We start from the raw sequence: 27,596 nt of genomic DNA, 5'->3' as shown, positions 1-27,596 counted from the left end.
ATCCATCCTCCAAAGGACTGTAAAGTACGAGACCTTTTCAGATTAATTGAATTCTGCAATCATAAAATACTAACAGATTTCCTTGACAATGCCTTTATTTGTTAGGTGGTTTACATTCATATAAAAAATACCTTATGCAATAAAGGCTAAATATCCACAAAATAAATACAAATACTCTTACACATAAATTAATGTTTTATAGTCATTTTTCGCTTTCAGTACCTGTTCTGTTCCAATATTTCTTTACTACACGTAATTCAACAAACCGCAGTTATTTTTCAGCAATTCATTATTTGTGCATCACATAAATTGGAACCTATACAATTTAAACTTCTCTACATAAATGGTTCTCCTGTACCCATCACTGATAAAGATCTCTCAATCTAGCTCTAGCTACACGAGAAAAAATGTATGTGAGACTAGCTGTACAAGAATGTAGACAGAGATGCATGTGTATCCTACTGAAATCAATGCAGTAGACGGGCACAAGCAGATTGATCACGCCAATGTGCATCCAGTTGACGCTGCTGATATCCAGCACATGGTATGCACACAGAAGCCAGCTTATGTGTGCAGATCTCCTTCGCTGGATCAGAGTGACTGAGGTCATGTATGATACAACAATTTCCTCCAATAATTTAAAACTGAACCATAAGGGGGTTGCTACTAACATACACTGAGAGAAGCAACAAACATGATGACTAATGTAGAATTTTATATGTATGATAAAAACTGTGAATATACATAGATATTTTAAAATTAAATATAACATGGTTTCTGACGTGTCATTTTCATTTTCCAGATTTAAAAAAATGACACACGGGTCTGCCAGTGGTGGCCGGCTACATCTGAAAATGCTCTAACCTTTCTACCACTTTTAGCAACTTAACTAGCACCTCGTAGTTTGCAGTTACTAAATAAAACTTTCAGTTTATTTCGGAGATTGAAGAGCCTGCAGATGCGGAGGCATACCTATTTTAACCTCAACCCTTCCATAAAAATATAGAACGGTTAGCTGTAAAATTATTTATTGTTTTGTACAAATATAGTAACTGGATATTTTTTAATGGGGGTGGGGCTAAGAAATATGAGTGCCATCTCTGCCCCCCCCCCTTAGCTTAAATTGCTTATAACGAACAAGTGAGAAAGTGAACAGGGAGGTTAACGGTACAAACTTATGCATAACTATTCTCAAGTTGTGTGTATTAGATGGCAGGCTGGATCTGCAATTACAGGGGAGTTGTAGACTACCCACAGAGGTACATTAGTTAGGCCTGGCCCTTTTTCAGTTGGTTGAAGCTTCGTTGTTGTTGTTGTTGCTGCTGTTGTTGTTGTTGTTAGTACCTATTACATTGCCTGATCCTGTCCATATTGTAAAGGATGTGTAAAACATTCTTTTAAGAAGAAAATACCTCATCCACGACCCTTTAAAAAGATGTCCTTCAGCTCATTTAAAGGCAGAGACTTCATATAAACATTTAATAAAAAGTTCATATTCACAAAGGGGGGGACTTTGTCACTAATTCTAGTTATCAAAGGAAATTATAAATACTACTTGAATGATAGATCTGTAGATTACCCTGACCATATAAATCAGTGATTTAAAGCACCAATGATTACACTTTTCTTTTCTTTGCCAAATACTACAAACTGACCAGACAGATGTGCCTTTTGTTTAAACAACAGTATTGCTCATACACAGCTAAATAAAAGGAAGGTTGAGTTCACGCACATATACCCATCACTTGAGTGCAGCATCAAATGATAATCTGCATGTGTACATTAATGCTATTACTCTGCATCAGCTCAAACACAACTCATATTCTACAGTGACTACAAGTATTGTACATAAATAAATCAAAGGTTGCTTTGATTCCAATTTAAACTTCCAATTTAAGAGACTAGGTTTACAGTACAGTTGTACCTTGGATCCCGAACGCCTTGTTACTCGGACGTTTTGGCTCCCAAACGCTTGAAACCCAGAAGTGAGTATTCCGGTTTGTGAACGTTCTTTGGAACCCAAATGACTGATGGGGCTTCCGTGGCTTCCGAATGAAGCTCCTGTAGCCAATCAGAAGCCGCACTCTGGTTTCTGAACGTTTAGGAAGTCAAACGGACTTCCAGAATGGATTCCGTTTTGACTTCCAAGGTACGACTGTACAAGATAAGGAGAGCTGATGGAAAAGGTAAAGAAGGGAGATCTACCTGAAAATAGAGACTAGATATCAGGCTTTTTAAACACTAAGCAAATTTTCAAGTTGAGCAGTGTCACTTAGACCCAATTCACATGTAAAAGTACATTACTACATACGTCAGCATTTGATTACTTATCATTCAATGACTATCAGCTGGAGTGTGAAATCTACTGTTCCTTACATATAACAGAGATGAAAGTTAATTTTTTTAAAAAAAATAATGTCAAAGAATTGCCCTCACACTAGGCAGTCTGAATTATCCTTTGTTCTCTTGGTACATTCTGGCCCCAAAGCACATCATTCAGATTCAACATGCTACCACTCTCCTCCTTGAAACTGATTTTTGTTAGCAGAACTGCAATTGCAGTTTTAAGAGCAAATGTCATTAAAAAAAGAAATACCTTTCACAAATCTAATGCCTATGGAATGTTTTTTCGGAATGCTTTGATTGGAACAATATTAGCCCCAAACAGTAGCTGTTGTCATCTGATACGTTATCCTTCCAAAATTGACACACAGCTTAATTAGAAGTTTGCTTTAGATGTTTTCATTCCAGGAACAAGTTAGGAAAACCGAAAAGGACCACAAAGAAGTGGAGAAAGGGCAGGGCGTGTATGAAACTATTGGTATTCAAAGCACTGCACTTCTAACTACTAATTATGAACCAGGTTCACAGTGTTTCTTCTGCGTATCCAGGCAGATGATTATAAAGAACATGCATGTGTCCATATGTCTGGTTTTCCTAATACTTTGGTTGCCTCTGGAGTAATTGAGAAAAAGGAGGTCACACATGGGAGCAGAATTGGCTCATGGTAAGCACCGCTAGTATTTCATCCAACTTCAACCAGACTTTCCTTTTCCAATGTAGTACCCAAAATACATAAACATTCAGCCAGTATGCATTTTCACAGGCACATGATCTTTTCATAACAAAGTAGGTCCTTTGGTTGGTCTGTTCTTCAACATAAATGGATGACACCCTATGTCTTTAGTTTTCTGTCTTTCTGCCTGTGGAGACATTGTCGCTGGAGCAGAAAGATGGTGAGCAGCTCCCTTTTGCTGATGGAAATCGTTAATATAGCTAGCAATCAGTAGCGTAATCTCAAGAATCTAAAAAAATTGAAATAGCAAAAATTAGAGATGTAGAAGACCATCTGCACATCTAAAATGTTTGCAACTCTAAGCAAACGGGGCTATAACCTACAGCATATTGAGAGGCTGAACTTAAGTGGTATTTCCAAACTAATGATATGAATGTCAACAGTGAGAAATGTTAGGTAGGAAGCTGTACAAATATAAGATGGGGAACACCTGGCTTATTAGTAGTACACGTGAAAAGGATCTAGGGGTCTTAGTGGACCACAAGTTTAACCTAAGTCAACAGCGTGATGCAGCAGCACCAAAAAGAAAAGCCAATGCTATTCTGGGCTGCATCAACAGAAGTGTAGATCAAGGGAACTAACGGTACCACTCCATTCTGCCTTGGTCAGACCACATCTGGAATACTGTGTCTAGTTCTGGCGCCACAATTTAAGAAGGATATTGACAAGCAGGAGTGTGTGCACAGGAGGGCAACCAAGATGATCAAGGGTCTGGAATCTAAGCCTTATGAGAAACTATTGAAGGAGCTGAGTATGTTTAGCCTGAAAAAGAGGATACTGAGGGGAGATATGATAGCCATCTTCAAGCTTGTTTCCTCCTGCTCTGGAGGGTAGGACTCCAACCAATGGCTTCAAGTTACAAGAAAGGAGATTCTGACTAAATATCAGGAAGAATTTTCTGACAGCAAGAGCTGTTCAACAGTGAAATGGGCTCCCTCAGGAGATTGCGGACACTCCTTCATTGGAGGTTTTTAAGCAGAGGTTAAAAATCCATCTGTCACGGGTGCTTTAGTTAAGACTCCTGCATTACAGAGGGTTGTACTAGATGACACTTGGGGTACCTTCCAACTCTGCAATTCTATGATTCTATATGCAATATAACAAAGGACCAGTTAACATACCAACCTTTGGTTTGGCCATAGCAAACAACAACTTTTCAGTTTGCTTTTCTTGTGCGTGCACATTGTTGACCACCAGCATGAAGTCATCTTGATAGCCTCCAAATGTCATTAGGTTCTTATATAAATATGTCACTATTAACCTCTTGAAAAACAGAAGAAAAAACAAAAGTTTCATGCAAGCAGGAAAAAGAGCAAAAACAGATTTTTATAGTTTGAATACAATTTCTTCATTACAAAATCGGATGCAAATATGCTAATTAATAATTATAAATGTCTTTTTAAAAGATTCTAGTGGATGGCACCATATGTAGGCATGTGGAGAATTAAACGTGATGCATTTCTACTCAGAAGAAAGTCTGGTTGTGTTCAGTGTGCTTACGGTTGACTAAGTTTGCAAGAATTGCAGCCGACATCTTTCCATTACATGACCAACACCATATATGCCCCAATAAGCTATTTTGTGGCAGGCTCACTGCACACTGTGGCTACACATGCCCACTATGACCTTTCTTGGTACTCCTTGGTACTCCTTCTGCATTGCCATTTTAAGCCCAAAAGAAGCAATAGCCAACAAGAGGCTTCTTTCAAGCCTAACTGTAGTGGGGGGAGGTTTTTTTGGGGTGGGGTGGGGGTCATAACTGCAAAGGGAAGGCTCAACTGCCCTCTCTTCAACTGCGACACACGCTCTGCTGAAAAAGACTTTCTGCTGCAATCGGGCTTGAAAGAAGCCTTGAACTGGAGGCAATAGAATGTTTTGTATTTTGTTTCCAAACCTAATTGCAACAGGGGATGCTTTTTTTTTGCAGGTTGGTGGTGGTGGTCACAGTTGGCGAGGGGAGAGCTAAAACCGCCCTCTTCCCAGCTGTGGGCCCAAATCCCCCCCCGCCCCACTGCAATGAATGACTCAGAACATTGGTTCCAACAATTTGCCTTCTTTCATGCCTAATTCTTGCAGGTGGTTAAGCACCCCCCCGACTATTTTGTTCTTAAAGCCTAACCTGTGTAGTGGTGGTTGCAATGAGTGTGTGTGGTACCCACAATGGTTTCCATAGTCTCCAAAGGAGTCTCAATAGCTTGGCAACCTACATCATATTTATTTATTTAAATCTGGTACCTACCCTTCACTGCAAAGTCCCAGGTAGGGTGCATATAATCAATAAAACATACAAAACAATATTAAAATATCACTGTAAAGCAGAATTAAAACACAAAAGATGACTACAGTGAAGAAGGTGGAGCGGGGGGACGGGACGACGACGACGAGGAGAATCTGATCTAAAATAATTCATGTGCTCACAAAAGCCTGGGTGAAGAGTAGATCTTTACTAAGCAGCAAATAAAGTACCATCACAGCGCCAGGCGCACCTCCTAAGAAAGTCAGTTCCATATCTGGGAGGCACCATAGAGAAAGCATTCCAATCTGCCACCATCCCTTGCACATCAAAGGGTGGCAGTATCGCAAGCAGGGCCTCCCCTGCTGATCTTAAATTTTGGGCAAGTGTACATGGGAGAAGATGCACAGAAGCTATGACTGGTGCACAGTTCAGTGGGCAGGGTGCTAAACGGCAGTATTAGCAGAACATCTATTACACCTGCCCTCCAAGGCATGCACTGGTTATCAGTTTGTTTCCAAGCTCAGTAACATACACCTTAAACTGAGCTTGGAAACAAACTGATAACCAGTGCATGCCTTGGAGGGCAGGTGTAATAGATGTTCTGCTAATACTGCCGTTTAGCACCCTGCCCACTGAACTGTGCACCAGTCATAGCTTCTGTGCAGTCTTCAGAGGCAGCCCTATGTAGAACACCACCCGAAGGTTACCAGCACATGGCTCATTAGCCAAACTATTTCTATCCAGAATATTTATCTTCATATAGACATGTGTATGGGGACGCGGGTGCCGCTGTGGTCTAAACCACTGAGCCTAGGGCTTGCCGATCGGAAGATTGGTGGTTTGAATCCCCATGACAGGGTGAGCTCCCATTGCTTGGTCCCAACTCCTGCCAACCTAGCAGTTCAAAAGCACGTCAAAGTGCAAGCAGATAAATAGGTACTGCTCTCGCGGGAAGGTAAATGGCGTTTCCGTGCGCTGCTCTGGTTCGCCAGAAGCGGCTTAGTCATGCTGGCCACATGACCTGGGAAAACTGTCTGCAAACAAATACCGGCTCCCTCGGCCAGTAAAGCGAGATGAGCGCTGAAACCCCAGAGTCGTTCACGACTGGACTTAACTGTCAGGGGTCCTTTACCTTTTTTTTTTTTAGACATGTATATATTAATGCATGCTTGTGTGTGTTCGTGTGCATGTAGTAATACTGGGAAAATAAAAACAAATGCAGAGATGGACTAAAATTAGCACATATTTTCTTCCAACGGCAGCCCCTCTCATAGGGTGCAGCTTCAGCGGAACCCTTCCTTTCAGCATACTTTTTGGGGTAAATGCCACTGTAAGGTATGGACACAAAGTTCCCACACATAAACACTGCACATGGCACTTAATAAGTACTAATGTGAAATCATGCTCTTAACATTTTGACTAAACTGCGGGAGGCAGTGGAAGACAGAAGTGCCTGGCGTGCTCTGGTCCATGGGGTCACGAAGAGTCGGACACGACTAAATGACTAAACAACAACAACTTATTAAAATGCAAACCTTTAAGCAATTCCTTTAATAGTTAGCTGCTTAGTCTGTTAGTTCAGATTCTAAGTGCATGGGACATATTAATCCATTACATAGGTTTGTTAAAGATTAATGGAGAGAGACTGTATTGGTTAACATGGCTCACAGATTTTGTATTACCCCTTTCTTTACCCAACATTTCAACTATCTTCCCTTACCATAGAGCTGTATTCAAGAATGTTTATGCCATCTTCATAAACAGCAAGCCATACCAAAGAACTCTCCAATGTTGATATTATCAGAGGCTAGAAAGAAGATATACTGAAATTAGCTACAACTATGAACTGAATAAAAGTGAACTATTTGAAGCACTGCTTTAAATTACTGAGGTAGAGGATAGTCAGATACAAGAAAAAGAGAAGCGACTGAAGGCAAGCAATAGAAGTATTTTTGCATTTCTGAGGTGACAGAGAAAAATGATATCATTATTATATAGTTCCATTTCTGTGTGAACATTGCAATTAACACTGAATTGCATTTAAAAGCATAGGTCCCAATAACCAATCCTTTCCATTTGAAGAACTATACATTTATTCCTACTCTTATAATTCCTAATGAATTCCTGGTCCATAAGATGACCTCTCCTCTTATTCCATGACTGCTAAGTTCATGCAGGAGCCTTTGCTGAGGTACTTTGTCAAAAGCGTTTTGAAAGTCCAAGTACACCATCGTCAAAAGGATTGCTTTTATATATCTACTTATTGACAGTACGTGCCCTTGCAGAAGCTGAACTGTCTCTATTTCAGCAAGGCTTGTTATGATATATGCTTGGTTATTTTATCTTTAACAATACTTTCCACTAATCTTCCCAGGATAAACTTTAAGGTAATTGGCCTATAATTTCCAGGAACAACCCCCACCCCCCAGAAACCACATAGCCTTGTCCTCCATAAATTCGTTTTTGTTTTACCTCCACTGTCAGAGGCAGCATAGCTCTGAATACTGGTTGCTGGGAATTGCAGGTGGATGGACTTCTGTTGTGCTCATCTGGTTGGCCACTGATCCAGCAGGTTTGTCTTAAGTGGGAGTGGGACAAATCTAGAAGGCCTCATGCACCAACTTCTCTGCTACTTACAAGTTTAACTCAGGGTAGACTCATTAAAATGAAGGAATGTGGGTCAATTAGGTGCATGGGTCTCATCATGCATACAGGATTGCAGTCATGCTGCAGTCCTGCCCACTAGGGTGGGGAACTAGTGCCCCCCATGGACTACAACTCCCATCATCCCTAGCCACTGGCAATACTGACTGTGACTGATGGGAATTGGAGTCCAAAGACATCAGGAGGACCCAGGTATACACACTTATCTGTGTGGCCCTGCCTGCATAATTGATGAAAGAAAGAAAGAAGGAAAGTCTTACTTTTGCTGCAAATAATTTGGCACCAAAGAAAGGCCACTTTCGAGCAACAGCAAGGTAAATGCGCACACAGTCTGCAGCACTGTGACCACGGAGAGCCATCCATTTTGTTGACAGTCGCTGACAAAGCTGTCTATTGACATTAAGCATAAGGATGTTTTAAGTCATAAGTAGCAGGGAGAGTGAGAAGCAAAACAGCATTTCAAATCAAATTGCAACATGTGATAATTAAGTATTCTGATCTCTCTTTGCTATCTCAGTCTACAAATTAAAATTGGCCTCTTAAGAAATGGAATAATAAAATGGGCCACCTGAAAATAGTGCTCCATTCCTTTCTCTCTCTTCCCAAAGCCCAGGCCTACTCTCTGCTGGTGGAGTTTTAAATGTCAGTAAAATTTGCACTTTTGTTTGGGCAAGGAATAGTGTAACGGCAGGAGACCATTTCTAAATAACTGGAGAATAGGGATATGCGGCCGGGAAAATGATTACAGGTCACAAGGCTAGGGCAGTTAATCCGAGAATATGTTTTAGTAGCATACCTCAATTGTTCTTCTAAACATCCATCCCTATATCTTTTGGGGTAAAACTTTTCCACAACTTGCTTTAAAGTTTGATTAGATTTTGACTGGGAAGTGATTTGCCCTGTTGGAGTTGAGAAAGGTCGTTCAAAGTCCCCAATCTCCACCTAGTAGATATGCAAAGAAATAAGTAAGATTGTTTTTACATACATATTTCCGCACTTCAATGTTATTTCAGTACCTACAGTCTAATATGTAATTCTCAAGTATCTGCCAATTATAAATACCAGTATGAGCTGTGATAACAAGAATCTATGAGCTATTTCATATTTAATAGTTGAACTGTGAATATTAATGGAGCACACACACAGAAAAAAATTGCACGGAAGAGTCTAACACAGTCTTCATCAACCTAGCACCCTCCAAATTTTTTGGACTACAACTCCCACCATCCCCTGCCAGCAAAGGATTCAGGTATTCCTTCAACCCGCCCCCCCCACTCATCCTGAATTGAAGATTAAATCCAGTTTGTGCCCTGCCGTATGAGTTGGTTGATAGACAACTTGTGACAGCCCCATGGTTGCCATGGAGGGAATGAAATCCAAAGCTAGACCAGTCAAAGCAACCTTGGTCTGAAGCCACTCAGAAACACCACCCTGGTGTTCTCCAACACTATGTTCAATATTACGTCCAACATCTTGGTCAGGGAGACCATTAGGCAATAGGGTAAACCAACAGCACCCACCATCTGTCCCACTGGCCCAACAACAGTTAAAACGCCCACTCCAAGACGAAAAGGGTTTTCTGGCAAACTGAATGCATGTCATATGGACCACAGGGACAGCCAACCTTGGTTGGTGCTGCACCGAGTACCTGAAGGTGGGCAGAGGCCAGCCAAATCTACTTCTCCCAATTCATGCCCCCACCCCCATTCCCAGTCTTGGTTATACAAGGCAAGTGAGCTTTGTTGGACTTTGACTGGGCAGACTTGGATTCTAATACAATTCAGTCAGGAAATTCACTGGGTGACCTTGGGCCAGTCACACAAGTTTGGCCTACCTCACAGGGTTGTAAATTTAAAAAACAGAATAATTCCATGTATGCTGTCTGAAGTCCCAAGATACAAAATGTGATTGTTAGATTTATCTACTATTTCATATCACAAAAGAAATGTGTGGAGGGTACTTTTAAATTACAAATCTGGTCAACCACAAACGATCCTTACCTGTGCCATAAGTGCTGCCAGTTCTAGTGCCAGCTCTTTGTTTACAGGGAAAAGCCCATTTACAATTTGATCGTTTGTCTGATACATCAACAGCAGCTTTTCCCTTTCTGTCTCCCCACGTATTTGAACTGAAAAATACAGCCTACAAAAAGAAAGAGTGACAAACTACAAAATTGAAAATTGTACAAGTATACCCAAGTAACTAAGTGAAAAGGTACTAGTATTACAGATGCCACATAATACTCATTCTGCATGTGTAAGAACTCAATCATTTAGTGTAGCAGCACCTGTACTTTGGAACTCCCTGCCTATTGATATCAAGCAGGCGCCTTCACTGTACTCTTTTTCACACCTGCTTAAAAACATTCTTGTTTAGACAAGCCTACCCAGATGCTTGGGACGTGGGTGGCGCTGTGGTCTAAACCACTGAGCCTTGGGCTTGTCAATCAAAAGGTTTGTGGTTTGAATCTCCGCGACGGGGTGAGCTCCTGTTGCTCAGTCCCAGCTCCTGCCAACCTAGCAGTTCGAAAGCACACCCAAAAAGTGCAAGTAGATTAATAGGTACCGCTCTGGCAGGAAGGTAAACAGCGTTTCCGTGCTCTGCTCTGGTGTCGGTGTTCCGTTGCACTAGAAGCGGCTTAGTCACGCTGGCCACATGACCCGGAAAAACTGTCTGCGGACAAACGCCAGCTCCCTTGGCCTGTAAAGCGAGATAAGCGCCGCAACCCCAGAGACGTCTGTAACTGGACTTAACTGTCAGGGGTCCCTTTACCTTTTACCCAGATGCTTAGAAAGTGGAGGTAATTTTAATCTGTTTTAATATTTTAATTTTTGTATGTTTTAAAGTATGGTGATTTTTTCTCCAATTTTATTATTTTATCTTTTTGTAAACCGCTTTAAGGGTTTTTTACAATTAAGCAGTGTATTTTTATGAAATAAATAAAATTCACAATCAGTTCTAGTAAGGACTTGAAATTGTGGTATTCAACGGTCAAATAATGTGAAAGCTAATGATGCTCTGTATAAATACCTGAAGAACTAATAATTACCAGCTTTAAACAGACTTCATTTCTGTAGGCCAATGAAATTAACATCCTCTTTAATGCTAAATTGACAATAACCCTGCTGAAACATCTGTACCTTGATAGGAATTGGCCCATTATAATCTGGATGGCCACAGGTTCCCCATTCCTGGCTCATGGGCTTAACGTCTTATTAACTATTAATTCACATGATGACTTCTTGAGACCTGGCACTGAATTCAGTTATGGGAGCTCATCTCTGGCTGCAAATAGACTATAAATATATCTAAGAGCAATGACTCCTAGGAACACGTTTGTATTACATACCTGTTTTTGTAAGTCAGTCTCACTGTTCTTGTGCCTTCACATTTCCCAGGCTGCTGCTCTTTAGATGCCTGTTCCCATCGAGAAATAATGTCACAGATCTACAAGGAAAACCACAAGGCAGAACAGAGTTATGGCAAAATGTGCCCAAACAGAATTTGTACACTTTAGTTAGTACTGATTTTACAGCAATAATCACTAAAAGACTTAAGTTGTAATTCTATGCAAACTTTTCTGGGGGTGAACCCCATTGAACTATGAGTAAACACACACAGGTCCCTAGAAAGCCTAGAGACAACTGACCTGGAGCTATCACTGAAATCAATGTGACTTATGACCATTTTGTTATCATGATAATGGAAAACATTGTGCATGACAAGTATGCCATACAGCTGCTGTAGGGCTTACCCCATAAATTTGTGTTAAATATTTGTGGAAAATATTGACATCAACAGAGTGTCCTCTGTGTGGATAGTGGTGTAGAACTTTCCCCATTTCCTGTTTAGCAATACACCACAAACCCATATGGGAAACTGTTATAACACCATTCCCATGTATCACAGAGTCACCAAAAATATTCCCATAAATCCTTTTCAAGTTCCCCCTGTCTTCCCACAGCTATCTTTCTAAAACTACCATTTGTGCTTAAAACAATCAAGCATTTGTTTGCTTCCCCCCAGTCAATGTGCGCCAAGAAAAATGAAACACACTTAAATAAGGAAAATGTTTTCTTTTGCAAGTCAAAGGTAATTTTGACTGTGAGCTCATTAAAGGGATTGTTTACCTTGATGTTTCCTTGAAGACAGTGTTCTACATCTTTGCCAGAAGGATCATCAGTAAACAAAGCAAAACCCGACTGGGCTGGTTTTCTCATTCCTGTGTCTTGATTGAGTGTGTTTAGAAATTCTTCCACTGTGGTAGAAGCATCAAAGCCAACAACCTAGACAAAACAAGTGAAACATAAAAGTGAAATAAGTTCTCACAAAGCTTAGATATTGAAGAAGCAAGTGCCGTGGTGAAAATCTTGGTACATACAGAGGGTTGTATCCAAAGATGCTCTTCCATTTACAGAATGTATCCTGTGGAAGGGAAGTTTCAGAGCCAAACCATACATTTTTAAAAGAAAAGCACAAACGATTTATCCAATGGATAAAAACTATCAATCTGTTTGTTGATGAGGAAGAAAGTAGAGCCACAGCATTTTAAAATATTTCTGACAGCACAACCAATACTCCCATCATTTTACGGTTCACACCTACCTGGTATATGCCATTCATGAAATGCACTGGAATACTAAAAGGTAAGGAATGATGGTAGGGATTTCTTAGAAGTGTAGAAAGAATTTCCATTCTTGATGGTCTGGCTTCCCTGTCACCATTCTGTTGTGTCCTTTCTACACATCGTTGACAGTAAATTGCATATTTTCCAAATTCAGTTCTGTGAACACAAAACACGGCTTCATAACAAACTGAAAACAGCAGGGATTTCAACAGATTATTTTAACAGATAACGGTTAAGCAATATGTTCAAGAATGTTTTTAACAAATAACGTGGCAATCTATTCTGCTTCTTTCTTCCCATCCCAAACCAAGAATGGTTATATGAGTCGGGATCCAAACGTGAAACGTAGGATGATGTTGTGAATATGCACACCAACAACTGAGTTTTTGAGTGAGATAATATTATAATGTCTTTTCATATTTTCCTGGTCTTCTTTAACATAGGTGTGAGGGATCAGGTAAAATGCATGTGTATCTACTAACTTTTATTCCAATATCACAGTTTCCAAAGTTGAAAAACTTGAAAAACAGAATGTTAGTGTAATGCCAATGACCCCATTTCAATATTCAGTGGAGTTACCACTTTATAAATGGGCAAACCAAAGGCTTTATATTACTTGGGCAGGGAACTAACATGAAACATGTAAATTAACACCAATACCAATGGAGCAATGTCAATAATTAACATGAAAAAGAATTAACATCTGTTGAAGCAACAGTGCTGCATTTCTATGGCCATTAAATTATACTCGTTCATAACAGAAGGCAATCATTTAGCCTTTGATGGTCTGATTTTCCTGGAAGGTATACCTGGAATCTGCATTCTTCTTCAAGTGAAGTTTGATGAGCCAAAGGAATGGGTGCTGTGGAAGGAAGAGTCCAATGCAGAGTGCTAAAAGCTGCCAGGCCTGGGCAAGGAGAAAGATCAGCATCATAATCTGAAGTTTCTTTCAGAATTAAACTGCCTCCAAGCAAAGGAAGGCTTATGAATATAGTGGACATTGAACAACCAGGAACGTAGGCCAAAGAAGATGCACTCGTCTCTCTTATTCTGCTGCCCATTTTGCATTCCATGCCCTTCCCCTTCCTTTTCTGCCACCCGCCTTGTACAGAGACCACCCATGTTGCAATCTTCTGGATCATCCTCCACCTGCACACTGTAACCAAGAAGTTTTGGTACAAACTCATCAAAGTCAATCCCTCAGGACAGGTGTAAAAGTGTTCAGTACCTGCACTGGTCCCATTTGATTTGGGGGCTGCCGCCTTCTTGTCTGCTTAACCAACTGGCAACAGATTTCATTTTGAAGCTCTGGATGTGTGAGACAGACTTGTAAAGCACTTTGGGCCAAAGATACATGGTAGTCAATGGCAGGAGAGTCCACGGCAGCATTTATAAACAATTGGCAAGTCTGCAACAGAGAACAGGAAAAATAATAATTTCCATTTTGCATTTTAAATTTAATTAAATCTAATTTGGGGGGGGGGTTGCATATCAACTTAAACTGAATTACAAGGGTATTAAAAAAACCCCAGTTTAAACTTGAAAGAACTTTGTCTTCATTGACAATGGGTGCCTGATGTACAGATAATAGTAATTTGGAGAAGGGCAATCAGTTCTATGGAACCAACTGCTAGCTGGCTCCTCCCTTCCCAGAATTATCAGAATGTATGAAGCCGCCTTGTACCAGATTAGACTATTTGTTCACTTAGTCCAGTGCTGTCTACTCTGAGTGACTATGGCCTTCTATGGTCTTAGGCAAAGGTCTTTCACATGCCCTGCTGTCTGATCTTTTAAGAGGCAATGCTAGGGACTGAATTTAGGACCTTCTGCATGCAAAGCATATGCTCTGCTTTACCACTGAGCCATGCTCTCTCCCATAAATGTTTCCTTCACAAACCACCTCCCCAGTTCTATTGTGTAATTTATTTATATAACATCATGAAAGAGCTGTATTATGAATTTGCATATTTCCCTCTTCCTCACTCTCAGCCATTATTTGAAATTGTAAACTGCCTTTGGCACTTTGGAAGCAAGGTGGTTCATAAGTGTAGCAAGTGAGTCAAAGAAACACACATACACTGCTACGAGAGAGTAAAGGTAAAGGTAAAGGGACCCCTGACCATTAGGTCCAGTTGTGACAGACTCTGGGGTTGCGGCGCTCATCTCGCTTTATTGGCTGAGGGAGCCGGCATACAGCTTCCGGGTCATGTGGCCAGCATGACTAAGCCGCTTCTGGTGATCCAGAGCAGCGCACGGAAACGCCGTTTACCTTCCCGCTGGAGCGGTACCTATTTATTTACTTGCACTTTGATGTGCTTTCGAACTGCTAAGTTGGCACTTCCTTCATAATTCTGGAGCACCTTCCCTATAGAAAACTATCAAAGCCAATGTCTGGGCACATTTAGGCATTTCTGCAAGGCTGGTTTTTGAAAGTCAATATTCAAATTCAGAATCCTATGTGTGTTTACTCAGAAGTAAGTTTACTCAGAAGTAATGCTGCTTCTAATCAGGCTTACTCCCTATTAAATGTTTTTAGGTGTTTATCTTCATAATGCCTCATTTACCTAGAAGTCCCATTGAACTCCTGGGACTTACTGTCTGAGCAGTCATGTAAAATGCTGCACTATAATATGCATTCTATACCATTTCAAATAAAATATACTAAAAGAATAAAATCATTCCCAACCACTGAAAAAGTTACTTTTTTTTACCTTAAATAATTTTAAAGCTTCTGTTTGCAATGCTTCAGATGGGAGGGTTGTAAGAGGAGAAGTAATCCCATCTTTGCTGTGACAAAGTGCAGGGTGCCTCCAGATCTGGGAAGCTGGGACACAAAAAGAGACACAGTTATCTCTTTAAAGTAATAACATTATTATTTAGAACTAGTCTTTTGCAGTTTCTTAAGAGAGACCTAGCATGAAGTTGATAAGCTGATAGGTGGATTTGTAGCTGGTTGACTGACCGAACCCAACAGTTACCCCATTCACCCCACATTTTACTAGGTTCCTCGCAAGAATATCATGGGGGACTTTGTCAAAAGCTTCACTGAAATCAAGATATATTACAAGGCCTGCTGGGCCACATTCAACCTCCAGGACTGAGGTTCCCCAACTCTGCTCTACAAAAAAGTTAAGACATACATACAAATTTAATGGAGTGCCTGACTAACCCATCTTTGAGAAGAGATAGAGAGGCCTGGCTCATGAGCTCATCCAAGGGCATGGCCCATGGTATGGTTACTTGAGACAGGGCCTTCTCTGTGGCAGCACCCAACTATGAAATTCCTTTGCTGGGAAAATGCAATTGTCCCCCTGTGCAGTTAAGTTTCAGTTCTCTACTACAAACATATTTGTCTGCCTATGCTTTTGAAACATGTACTGGGTCTTAACAGTATTACTGTCCAGCTGTATATTATTATAGCTATGCTGTTTAAAAATGTATTAAAATTATAATGTACAAGTGACATACTTTTTATTGTTTTGTTCACCACCCTGGGCTCCATTGAGAGGAAGGGAGTTATATAAACGAAACGATTCATCATCATCATCATCTTGGAAAAAGGAACTATTTCACATAAGGCAAGATGTGTGTGTACAAATATTTGTACAAATAGCCCAGCATAATACCACATATGCTTTTACTAAATCTACATTTCCCCCTGTGCTCTTTCCTCAAAGCATTATGCAACCATTTTAAAAACACTATTTGAAAAAAGTAGCAACAATGCTTCCTAAATGTTATTTTATTTTTGAATGGGCAAACCCCCAAATGATGTACATGATGATTTGAAATCCTACGTAGGAGGCTTCAGTGTGTACTGTTTCAAACTTCTAGGGGGCAGAAATATCACTGTATTTTTGTAAAATGTTAATAGGCCCCTGCTACACCACTCCTGTCTAGTAAAATCACAGTGCTACTGACAGTGTCAAGAGTTTAAAGCTTTGATGGCTTAATTGAGACAAAGATTTTCTATCAAGTCTAACTATGACAGGCACGTTGAAGAGATATTTTTAATAAAATCAAATAGGTATATGTGCAAATCAAATGAAACAAGTTGAAAACATTCTACATATACCAGGTTTTCAGTTTGAAGAACTGGTCCATTGCACCTGATTTCCCCTTAACCAGGGCTGGGGAACTTATTTTAGGGGGGATTCATGCTGGCAGTGGCTGAGGCCACCCCTTTTCTCTCTGTCTGCTACCCATTTTCTCCCTCCCCCCTTCTTTGTCCAGCAGGTTGCTAGGGAAAAGACAGACTTCTTGGAGAGGGTTTGTTACCCCATCTCCTCCATTTTCAGCGTTCCTCCCCTCCTGCTCTTCTCTCCCTCTGGGCTCCCCCATCTGCGTGAAATTAGGCTGAGAGCCACAGGTTGCCCAACTCGTAGAATTATAGAATTGTAGAGTTGGAAGGGATCCTGAGGATTGTCTAGTCCACTCCCTGCAATGCAGGAATATGCAGCTGCCCCATACAGGATTCGAACATGCAACCTCATGCAATAGACAAGGACTGCTGGGGCAGCCCCTTCTACTTGGAGAAAAAGTCCTATATGAGCTTTTTGAAAACTACAAGGTGGCATTGTATTTCCAGTTTTTAAAAATGTCTGGAATAATAGCTTATTTTCTTATGTGCCAAGTTTGGAACAACTATATAGTCATATAATAAGAACTAGTTTGCAATAAAGGAAACTGACTTACTGGGTTCACCTTCAATATTTAACAACTTGCAGACAAGCTGTTCAAACTCTGTCCCAACATTTATATTTGTGCTTCCAGCAGCAACTGTCAAGTGATAGAGCCAAGTGTCCTAGCAAATAAAATATTTTATAAATTAGTTTTAGCTTTTATTTATTAATTAACTAGAACAGTCTGATATAAGCAAAAAGCACACCCTTGTAGATCAATCTACTCCCAAACTTAAGTTTGGGTGGTATTCAACAAAGTTTTACTGAGAAGAGGCCCACTGAAATTAATGCAGTAGGTTTACTCTGAGTATAATTTAGTAGAATACCACATTTTGTATTTAAAAAACCATTTTTGTTAAGTATAAAGACCCATTCTACACCCCAACGTAATCAAAATATTACTAAAATTATTCAATTTGCTTTGCTTCCAGCATACACACCCACATGATGAATACCATATAGCTGTATAGCAATCTACAGACCATACAATAAATACTTAAATTGAAAGATGTCAATATTCCACACACACCCTCAGCTTCTGAGGATAAAGGGGAACTAAAGAAGCCTGAGGCTCACTTCAGCTCCTCCTTGTAACACTCAATTATGGTTTAGCATTACGTCTGAATCAGCACAGTGCCACTTACTTTTCCCTTTGATATACATTATTCTATGTTCACTATTAAACATTGACTACAGACATATTATAAATCATTTGCTACCTTCTCATGCTTGGATCCTATAAGAAGGTAAGTGGGACCTTGTTCTTTAGGGTGGATGACAATTGTATAGTGTGTTGATAATAGGCTACGGCCACTGGCCTCATAATCTTCATCTGAATCACAGGACCGGTCAACTTCTTCAACTTTAGCCTCCCAAAGTTTTATCTGGCCTAAAGGAAACTAGAAGCAAAGACATCAGGTAAGGTAAATGAGAAAAGCATACTGGTACAAAAACCGACAAACATCATACTAGGTTGTGTGTGTATATGTGCATGTAGGGGATACACCCGGTTTAGAATTCTTGTTGCCACCGTCCTAGCAAAAATATACACACATTTCCTACCTACAAATGTTTCCTTCATCCAGAATTACAGGTTCAAGTTTTGTTTTCCGATAATAAATGCTGAATTTGTGAAATTACCCCTTTGTACCTACTCACACAGTCTCAAGAGAACTAAGAAATGACCTAGGACTTTCGACCTTGAAGTCACAAGTAGAAATGAATTCTAATACCTTAATAGGTTAAAAAGACATACCTTGTCTTCTTGGCTGCGGAAATAATACAAAGTTTTTCCAACCAGCATACACCACACTCTCTTGGAATATCCATGTTTTACCTGCAAGTGAATAAATTGAAGAATGCCTAGTATGTACTGAGTATGAACCTAAAGATTCCTTTACTTTATTTTAAATACACAAGGGACCATTTTCAATGATAGAAATGTTGGAATGGTTTCTCCACAAAGCAAATACCAGATCCAGATGATTGCAGTGGAGAGAAAATGATTAAATTGCCCCTTCATGCCTGCTCTGATCACAACTGCCAGTTCCTCAAGCTTATATTATCTGTATTTTTTAAAAGTTGAACGCAAAGAGGCATTTCCTGTCACATCTAGTTTGCCCCTGGGAATTCTCAGAAAAAGCCCAGGAACATGGTGAGCTTTTCCAGGGAAGAACAAAAATCCAGCCTTGAGAAGAAAGCTCCCAGCTGTCCTTGCCCAAGCAAACTTTAACCTCAAGTTAACAGGTTGTACAAAAATATTTTAATTTCTTTTGGCTTCCAATTCAATGAACTGGGCCAGGAGACAGGAAATTGGAAGCCCCACGTACCTTTGCAGGAAATAACGCTTCTGAGCATGCTCACGAGTTTCCAAGTATAAGAATAAATCGACAAAGCCTTTACTGTCCCCAACAAGCCCTCTCCACCATCAGACCTCCACCCCTTGCAAAAGTAAGGTTGTTTGGAGGGTACTGACCAGCAGTGGCTAACCCATTGTACTCAAATTTAGAAAAGGTTTGGGCTGGGAATTGGGGAGTTGCTATATGCCCAAACTCCTATTTCTGAAATTCACCTTCATCTCTTAATTCTATCTGCTAAGAATTTGCTAATTTACAAAAACAAAGCTGATAGTACCGGAGAAAAAGGATTTCTACCTTGGTAAGCAAGCCTTTCATGGCAGGTTTGACATCTGGTTGAATGAAAAGTGGACTTGCAGCCTGTACTTTAAGAACATTCTGCAGAACTTTGATCCATTCTTCTAATATGTTTGGGGAATCTGCAGTCAAGTAATAGGTTCGTTTTTCAGTAGTCAGCTGCAAAGTGATAGAAGAAATAACCTTGAACTGTGGTAATACAAATCATCCTAACCACATTCTACTGGTACCTACATTTAAACATCAAGTATGTAATAAATAGAGTTTGAAGTTAACCTAGTTATACTGGAAAGAGGGGAGGCTATTAAGTATTTTAATTGAACAAATATTTCTTTACAAGTCATCAACAGATATTTAAAAATTCTCAGAGTAAATTCTTAAAGGATCATTCAGTTTCCATTCCAGGCATATCAAAGCCTCCTGAAAAATGTTGTAAATCTTATCAGAAGTTTTTTTAAGTTCCTTCAAAATTTCTACTTGATGCTTTACCCCAACAGAAGTTTCCTAATTCACTTCTGGAGATACCTGGAGCAGTTAACTGTGGACTCAGTGCTTCACATGCCTGCGAGTTTCCTCAATGGCTACACAACTTTGTCTTCATTAAAATGCCATCCCATATTATTTCCCTTTTTAATCTGGATTTACTATTTTCATGGAAAAACAGTAAATCTGGATTTAATGAGGAGGAGAGAATGGGGTGGTATTCTGATGAGGATGACATTATGTAGAAGCTGCAAAAAAACTTCTATGCATGAGCAGCACCTAGTCAATAAACGGCTGAGTGGAAGTGCTCTGAGTGCCACTGAAAATTCATTGTGCAAGACCAGTAAAATGTCACTAAGAAGGGGTTTGTCCCTCTGCCTGTGTGGTCAGAGAAGGCCAAATTCTTTCATGATAGAAAGTTAATGAAGTACCTGAACTGTTTGCTTTCCATCACCTCTTACAATACGGCTGGATGCATTTAGTTCAATCTGACCTTGGGGTTTACGTATTACATCACTCTGTAGGAGAAAAAAAAATGAGAAAAATGAGACTGATGATTTTCCTCTCTTTCAATTGATCTGATGGGATGAAAGGACTGCTAGGGATGGAAGAAACATCAAAAGGACCAGCTTCCCTCTTTCTTCACTGAAAGCATGGCCTTCTTGTCTACTTCAATGCCTCCTCACCAAAAGGTTTTCCTCCAACAAAGGGCTAAGAAGACAAGCTGTGAAGCAACGTACTGTCTATCTCCCAATGGCACAGCCAGAGCCTGGCTGAGAACTCATTGTGGCATCAGCTACAAATGCTGTTGCCCTGGAAATTTTCAGAAATGTTCTGCAAGAATGTCAGCATCTTACGTTATCCTAATTCTTGTTGTGGCTCATCTAGAAATCTTCCAGCCACAACAAGATGTCTATTGAAAACAGAATCTACCTGAATCTAGAAACCACACATGAAACGCATTTCACTTATGAATATGCTTTAGCTCCAGATCCAACTTGTGTTCTGTGGGGTCTCAAATTGAGCATCCCCGTTCTTTGGATGCAGAGGGTGGGATACTAATCTAGCCACAGGACAATTTATGTCTGGGAACTTTCAGCTGTTCCATGATGAGTTGTCTAAAACATAACATTGATTAGCATATGCCACCAAATGCATGTTGTGCAGTGGAATGCCCTGATTTGACCACATTCTGTAATGAAGAAGGTACAGAATCTGCTCTGGATTTAGCTATTGGGTCAGGAAGAACAGACACACCTCTAGATGTGTGTGTGAGTCTGATGACTACGTCTAGCCCTTGTCTGCTGAAGAGAACAGGAAGTAGCAGTAGCTATTGGAACTTGGGTCATATTATTATTATTGAAGCAGTCTAATTCTGAATAGACTGTGCCCATCTCTCTGGACATTTTTGATAGGAGTGCATATTTGATTTGTTAAAGAATGCTTGCATTCAAAATGAATGTGTCATGGGCCATCTAAGGATTTTGGGGTGGACAGAATTCCTCCCCAGAAGATGTGCCTAACAGACATGCCCTAGGCAAGGTAAAGTGACTGACAAATTTACTAAACATACAAATAAATAATGTGCCTATCTAACTATTATTATTAATAATAATTATTATTTAAATCTGTATACCACCCTTCATCCGAAGAACACTGGGCATTTCATAACAAAAATGCAAAATGAGAACACAAAATGCATAATAAAACACGAACAAGAACAATGCAATAACCCCCCCTCCCACACATTTAAAAGGCCATAAATTGTTTAATCAGCCAAATATCTAGTTATAGAGAAACATTTTTGCCGGTGCCTAAAGATATGTAATGAAGGCCCAAACAGACAGAATCAAATTTCTTGACAAGTTCTAATGCATCAGTTGTACACTGGAATCTCCTTTTGAAATAGTCTTTTCAAGGAAAACAGAAACTTTCAGGTCATCAGGGAAAGGCCATAGCTCAGAAATGTCTGGTCAGTAGGGGAAGGGGCATGCATAGCTTTGGGCAAAAAGGCCCCATGTTTGTTCTCTGCTGTCACTGGGTAGGGCCAAAACCTTGGAGACAGCAGATCTTGTGCAAAGAGGAGACTGGAAGCTTTTGCCCTGTTCTTTGCAACTTTGGACAAACTGTGGTTTACTGAAACCAAATTCAAATATTGACTTATAAAGCTGGCTTGTTTCAAGAGAACATAGGTTAACCACAGTTTAGGGTTTGGAAGTAACAAGAAAGTAGAGGGAATAGGAAGCACATGAATGAAAGAATCACCTAGGTTCGTTCCCATAAAGATAACCATAGTCTAGTGGTTTTCAACCAGTGCACCATGGCTTCTGTCCCCCTTTCCTCTCCTCCCTCCTCTGATGTCTTCTTGCATATCTGCCTCCCAAAGGCTTGCACAGCTGTTTGTTGCAGCAACCCTGGCTACAAGCTCAGCACATGAATGATGCTCTGGGGCTGGTCAGGGGGTGCTGGTTGCCAGGAGCTGAGGTTGCCTCGGAGTACGCAAGCGGGCAAGGGAGCCCAGCCAACTACTCTGCCAGCCCTTGCTGTTGGGAAAGGACAGACAAGTCCCAGGTCCCTGTAGGGCAGTGGCACCTCTCTTTAGGGCAGGGGGCAGCTCAGAGACCAGGGGCGGCAGCAGCGGCTGCCCGGAGGACTCTCAAGGAAAAGAGGCTGAGGAAACACTCCGCAAGGGAAAGTGTTCGAAAAAGGGTGAGATGCTGCCAGCTCTGCAGGCAAAGGGTGATATAACTGGGCTTCTGAGCCCCACAGGTGTTTTGCAGAAAGAATGTAGTTGGTCAAGGGAGCTGTGGACTCATAAAGGTTGAAAACCTCTGCCACTGTCAACACAGGAAGGCCCAACAGGAGCAATTACAATAGTGGCATATGAGCTGTCCCCAGGCAGGCTGTGGCTATGGCCAGGCTCCTAATGCACTCTAGGTCTCTTGGAAGCACACACTAAAACTGAGGATGTGGTGGACTTCTGTGTCCTTCCCAAAACGGCTAAAGCTGGCTTACTTAGATCAGATGGGTCACACAAGGGGAAGTCTCCAAATTTAAACTTGCTACATGTTCCTCTTTCCCTCCCTTTTGAAGAGAGATCCCCAGTGATCAATTGACATTGCTATTCTGTCATAAGGTCCGCAACCAACCGATAGATGCCCAATGGTAGGTTGATTTGCAGCATTTGATGCATTCAAACTCATAATACTATAAGCACAATACAATAAAGCACTTGCTTACCGGAGATTTGTAGTACAGCAATTCACCTCCTTTGAGTACAAACCACCGTCGTTTCCAAGTCTTTACTTTACCACCCATTTTTAACAAATATCCTGATTTTTCCAATGGCTCCTATAATTTAAAAGGTATTTTTAATGTGTTGAAGGGTAATTATGATTTATTTTATTTCCCTTAGCTATACAGTGGTGCCCCGCAAGACGAATGCCTCGCAAGACGAAAAACTCGCTAGACGAAAGAGTCTTCCGTTTTTTGAGTCGTTCCGCAAGACGAATTTCCCTATGGGCTTGCTTCGCAAGACGAAACGTCTTGCGAGTTCTTGCGAGTTTGTTTCCTTTTTCTTAAAGCCGCTAAGCCGTTAATAGCCGCTAAGCCGTTAATAGCCGCTAAGCCGCTAATAGCCGTGCTTCGCAAGACGAAAAAACCGCAAGACGAAGAGACTCGCGGAACGGATTAATTTCGTCTTGCGAGGCACCACTGTACAACTAGTTGTAATGTAGAAGTGTAAAACTTGATTGATCTGCAAGTCTTACTGGTGTGAGTTAATAAGCCAAATGCATGGAAAAGCTTCATTGTCCGTAAGAAAGAACCCATCAACATCTTGGTAATATAGCCTGCTAGCATAAGCACTGCCACATCTCCTCTCTACTCTTTGCCACTCATCTCCTAATCTATCAGTTTCATCCTTCTCCCGCTTCTCCTCTTGATGACTCTTTATAACTTATAAAAACTAAATTGTAAGTGCTTATCTTTTGCTTCAGAAAGTTAAATTTGAATTAAACACATATAACCCACATACATATGCTTTAACTGGAACAATTCATATATTTCCAGTTCCTCATTGTGCACACATCTCTACCAAATCTCTAATTTGTGTTTTGTTTCCATTCCTCCCACATCTTACATCAGACTCCTAGGCATTTTGCAATCCTACAGATGTATTCTTTTGTCTCACAAACATCTGTGGGTGGGTGGGTGAAATCTCGAAAGTCCAGGAATTTTAAAATGGGCATAAATTGTCAGTGTACTGCCGTTTTCAACTGTATTTTGATTGCTCCTCTGTCCACTCTCTTTCTCTAAGTAGCCTATTATGTACACGTATAATGAGAGATTACGCAGGTTTAACCTCAGAGAAAAACGTAGGAAGAAAGTATTAAGAAGTGTGGATATCACTTGTGCAGATATAGCCTAAGGAACCAAGGGCCCTGGAATAAAAGAGGCTGTACATTACTCACATTTTTCCCATTATCACTAGATGATGAGCAGGTTTTAGGCAATTTCTGTTCAGGTTCTGAATAATCTGTATCTGTTGAGTAGGCATCAGGAGGAATAGCATAGTCACCTTCTGAGGTCATTGAAGACAGAGAGACCCCTGGATGCAAAGCAGAGAATAATAATAATATATTTCCTGCTTGTCAAGGGTTGAACCAACAACCAAACAATCCTTGTTAGCCTGGAAGATGCAAACTATTAAAGCTTAATCAGTGTCAAATGTGAGTTGTACGAACATAACTGTTACTGTAACAGTTTTCCCTTTAGAAAGGTTGGAGATGTTCCAGAAACAGGAAAACTTCTTTAGTTCCCAGCTCTCTAAAAAAAACAGGAACTGCAATAGTCATGTTCCATAATGCTTCTCTGGAAGAGCTTACCACATCCAAGCTCTTGTTTGTCCTTTCCAAAAATTCACTGACTTGGGAGATATCAGGAGAACCCCGAGAACACTTATACTGTTTCAAAAGTACTGCATTCATATGCCTTATGCCCACCTCGTTTCATAGCCCGTGGACTCCCTGGGCCACTTCTGCTTCGAGAGTCTGATTCAGATGTCCGTGAACTGGATCGGGAACTGTCTTCTTCTTCAGACCCAGAAGAGTCATCTAAGAAAGGGTTGTTGCTGATTTGTGTTGCTTTCTAATAATGAAGATAAATTTAATGAAAATAAAATAAAATTCAAATAAAATTCCATTTACAAAGGAAATTTAGAAGGTTATGGAATCAGTACAAAGGAGAAATGGCGCCACAATTCCAAATTATTAAGGTATGCCATAGAAGCAACCCTATATATTTTTGTGGTATGGGAATGTTTGGTGGGCTGGCTCTTTGTCTCTCCTCTTATGCTTCTACCTTCATGTACCAGAAGATAAAAGCCCTGCCACAGCTAAGTGGAATATTGGAGATTGTTATCCAACATTTGGTACTTCGCATTCACTTTCTTTCCGTCGGTATTTCTGGCTCTACTGTATTTTAAATGTTACTGATATGTTCAGGTTTCACATCTGGTGCACATCTGGTTCATTTAACAATTTAACACTCATCATATTCTAAAAGATTACTGGAAAATTACTAGTCAATCATCGTACCCTGGGATTCTAACTGTAGGATCCCACTACAACAATTCCAAAGCAGTACCAATAACTTTTCAAGCACTTTTTTTTTTTGCTCTGAAATGTATGAAACGTCATGTTTTTGAAATAGACCGCAAGAGTTCATCCCCTAAATACAACTTTTAAATCAAAATCTTACCCCTTTAAGGGTGGTATAGACTGGTGTAGTCACATTCTTGTATATTAGCGATGTGTAAAGTCCTGATGAGGAATATGAAGCTGAAGAGGTGGAACCTGAAATAAAAAATAATTTTTATTTATATATATATATATATATATATATATATATATTCTAAAAACGCTGGATTACTTAGGGAAATTTTTCATTGAATAAAGTAATAGCCGAATAATCAGACTGTCAGATACAGCTGGCAGGGCAAGAAGCCAAGAATAAAATATAAACTATTAACAGATGCGAAAGAAAGAGGAGGCTTCGCCCTGCCATATATGAAACTATACTACGAAGCAGCATGCCTATGTTGGTTAAAGGAATGGATTAAATTAGAAAATATGGAATTACTAGACCTTGAAGGTTTTGATAACAGATTTGGTTGGCACGCTTACCTATGGTGTGATAAGAAGAAAGTTCATAAAGGATTTGGGAACCACCTTTTCAGGAATTCGCTAATAGAAGTATTGGACAGGTATAAAAGTGTTTTGGAACCAGGAGTTCCACATTGGTTATCCCCGCTGGAGGTTATGTGTGTAAAGAAAATTAATATGAGAGGAAAATGGGCTACGTATGGTGAATTGGTAACTAAAGAAGGAGGAAAATGGAAATTAAAACCATATGAACAATTTAAAGATTATGTGTATGATTGGTTGCATTATTTTCAGGTAAACGAAATGTTTAAAAAAGATATAAAGGAAAGTGGTTATGCAGATAAAGATTCTAAGTTCCAAACAGATATAATAAATAATGAATATAAAATTTTGTCAAAAATGTATAAGATATTGTTGGAATGGTGTATGAAAGATGAAGAGGTTAAATCGGTAATGATACAATGGGCAAAAGATTTTGGATACAATATTCAATTTGAAGATTGGGAAAAATTGTGGAAAGAAAATTTAAAATTTACTGCATGCATGGCGTTGAAGGAAAATGTTATGAAAATGTTTTATAGATGGTACATTACACCGGTAAAACTTGCAAAAATGTACAAAACGTGTAGTAAGTGTTGGAAATGTAAAGAAAAAGAGGGAACGTTTTATCATATGTGGTGGGAATGTAAGAAAGTGAAGAGTTTCTGGGAAGCGATATATAATGAATTGAAAAAGATGTTAAAATATACCTTTGTTAAGAAACCAGAAGTTTTCCTGTTACGGATTACAGGAAAAGAAATAAGAAGAAAAGACTGTAAACTTTTCCAGTATGCAGTTACAGCAGCAAGAATTTTATTGGCCCAGAAATGGAAACAAGAGGAAATACCGACGATACAAGAATGGAGAATGAAATTGACGGACTATGCGGAACTGGATAAATTGACTGGGAAAATAAGATATATTCGAAACCAAAAGTTCATCGAAGATTGGGGAATGTTTGTAGATTATCTGAAAAATGTATGTGATGTGCAAACAACGCTAGTGGGGTTTCAAGAAGCACTGTAAAAGTTTAAGATGTATTGTTAAAAAGAAATAGAAAGGGTAGGGAAGACAAATGGCAATACAATGAAGGGAATGCGTATTGAAGAGTAATTACGGATGATTACCAGAGAAGCTGAAGGAAGTCCAAAAAGAATAATTTGTTAAAATTTGGATAAACGTGTACAATTGTGTTGGAAAATTAATAAAAAATTATATTTTTTAAAAAAAACAGACTGTCAGATACAGATGTACAAGTTCTAAGAAGGTAAAAGAACATGAGGACAAAATGCATTCTATGAAATTTATACATTTTTGATATGTTAATATTTGTAAATAGAACGAAGAAAAGGAGATTTTAATTTTAAATTTTAAAAGCTAGTAAAAAGTAATGTAAATGGTCATGAATATAAGAAGCATGCTTGATCAGATATATAACTTAATATATATACATAAAGACGCAAAACATTTGT

General features: G+C 39.8%; 1 protein-coding gene across 2 annotated transcripts in view; it reads right to left on the bottom strand.

Annotated features, from left to right (window-relative positions):
• Positions 1–77: 77 nt before the first annotated feature.
• The window catches only part of PLEKHH2 (pleckstrin homology, MyTH4 and FERM domain containing H2), a 66,037-nt gene continuing 38,518 nt past the window's right edge, over positions 78–27,596 (bottom strand). For both annotated transcript variants that reach the window (XM_080998116.1, XM_080998117.1), the window contains 21 exons: positions 25,682–25,776; positions 24,925–25,069; positions 24,394–24,530; positions 23,162–23,272; positions 20,353–20,439; positions 19,439–19,597; positions 18,541–18,621; positions 18,005–18,184; positions 17,299–17,407; positions 15,315–15,427; positions 13,832–14,011; positions 13,413–13,510; positions 12,582–12,759; positions 12,107–12,262; positions 11,326–11,423; positions 9,977–10,118; positions 8,773–8,918; positions 8,237–8,366; positions 7,033–7,119; positions 4,202–4,339; positions 78–3,305 (listed from right to left, as the gene is read on the bottom strand). In XM_080998116.1, coding sequence (XP_080854242.1) covers positions 3,120–3,305; positions 4,202–4,339; positions 7,033–7,119; positions 8,237–8,366; positions 8,773–8,918; positions 9,977–10,118; positions 11,326–11,423; positions 12,107–12,262; positions 12,582–12,759; positions 13,413–13,510; positions 13,832–14,011; positions 15,315–15,427; positions 17,299–17,407; positions 18,005–18,184; positions 18,541–18,621; positions 19,439–19,597; positions 20,353–20,439; positions 23,162–23,272; positions 24,394–24,530; positions 24,925–25,069; positions 25,682–25,776 — 2,756 coding nt within the window. In that variant the 3' untranslated portion in view covers positions 78–3,119. The remainder of the gene's footprint in view (positions 3,306–4,201; positions 4,340–7,032; positions 7,120–8,236; positions 8,367–8,772; positions 8,919–9,976; positions 10,119–11,325; positions 11,424–12,106; positions 12,263–12,581; positions 12,760–13,412; positions 13,511–13,831; positions 14,012–15,314; positions 15,428–17,298; positions 17,408–18,004; positions 18,185–18,540; positions 18,622–19,438; positions 19,598–20,352; positions 20,440–23,161; positions 23,273–24,393; positions 24,531–24,924; positions 25,070–25,681; positions 25,777–27,596) is intronic.

Source organism: Podarcis pityusensis, assembly GCF_964106645.2.
Source record: "Podarcis pityusensis genome assembly, chromosome: 3".
NCBI lineage: Eukaryota > Metazoa > Chordata > Lepidosauria > Squamata > Lacertidae > Podarcis > Podarcis pityusensis.
The sequence above is the reverse complement of the archived record's forward strand: the minus strand, read 5'-3'. Positions and strand labels throughout refer to the sequence as shown.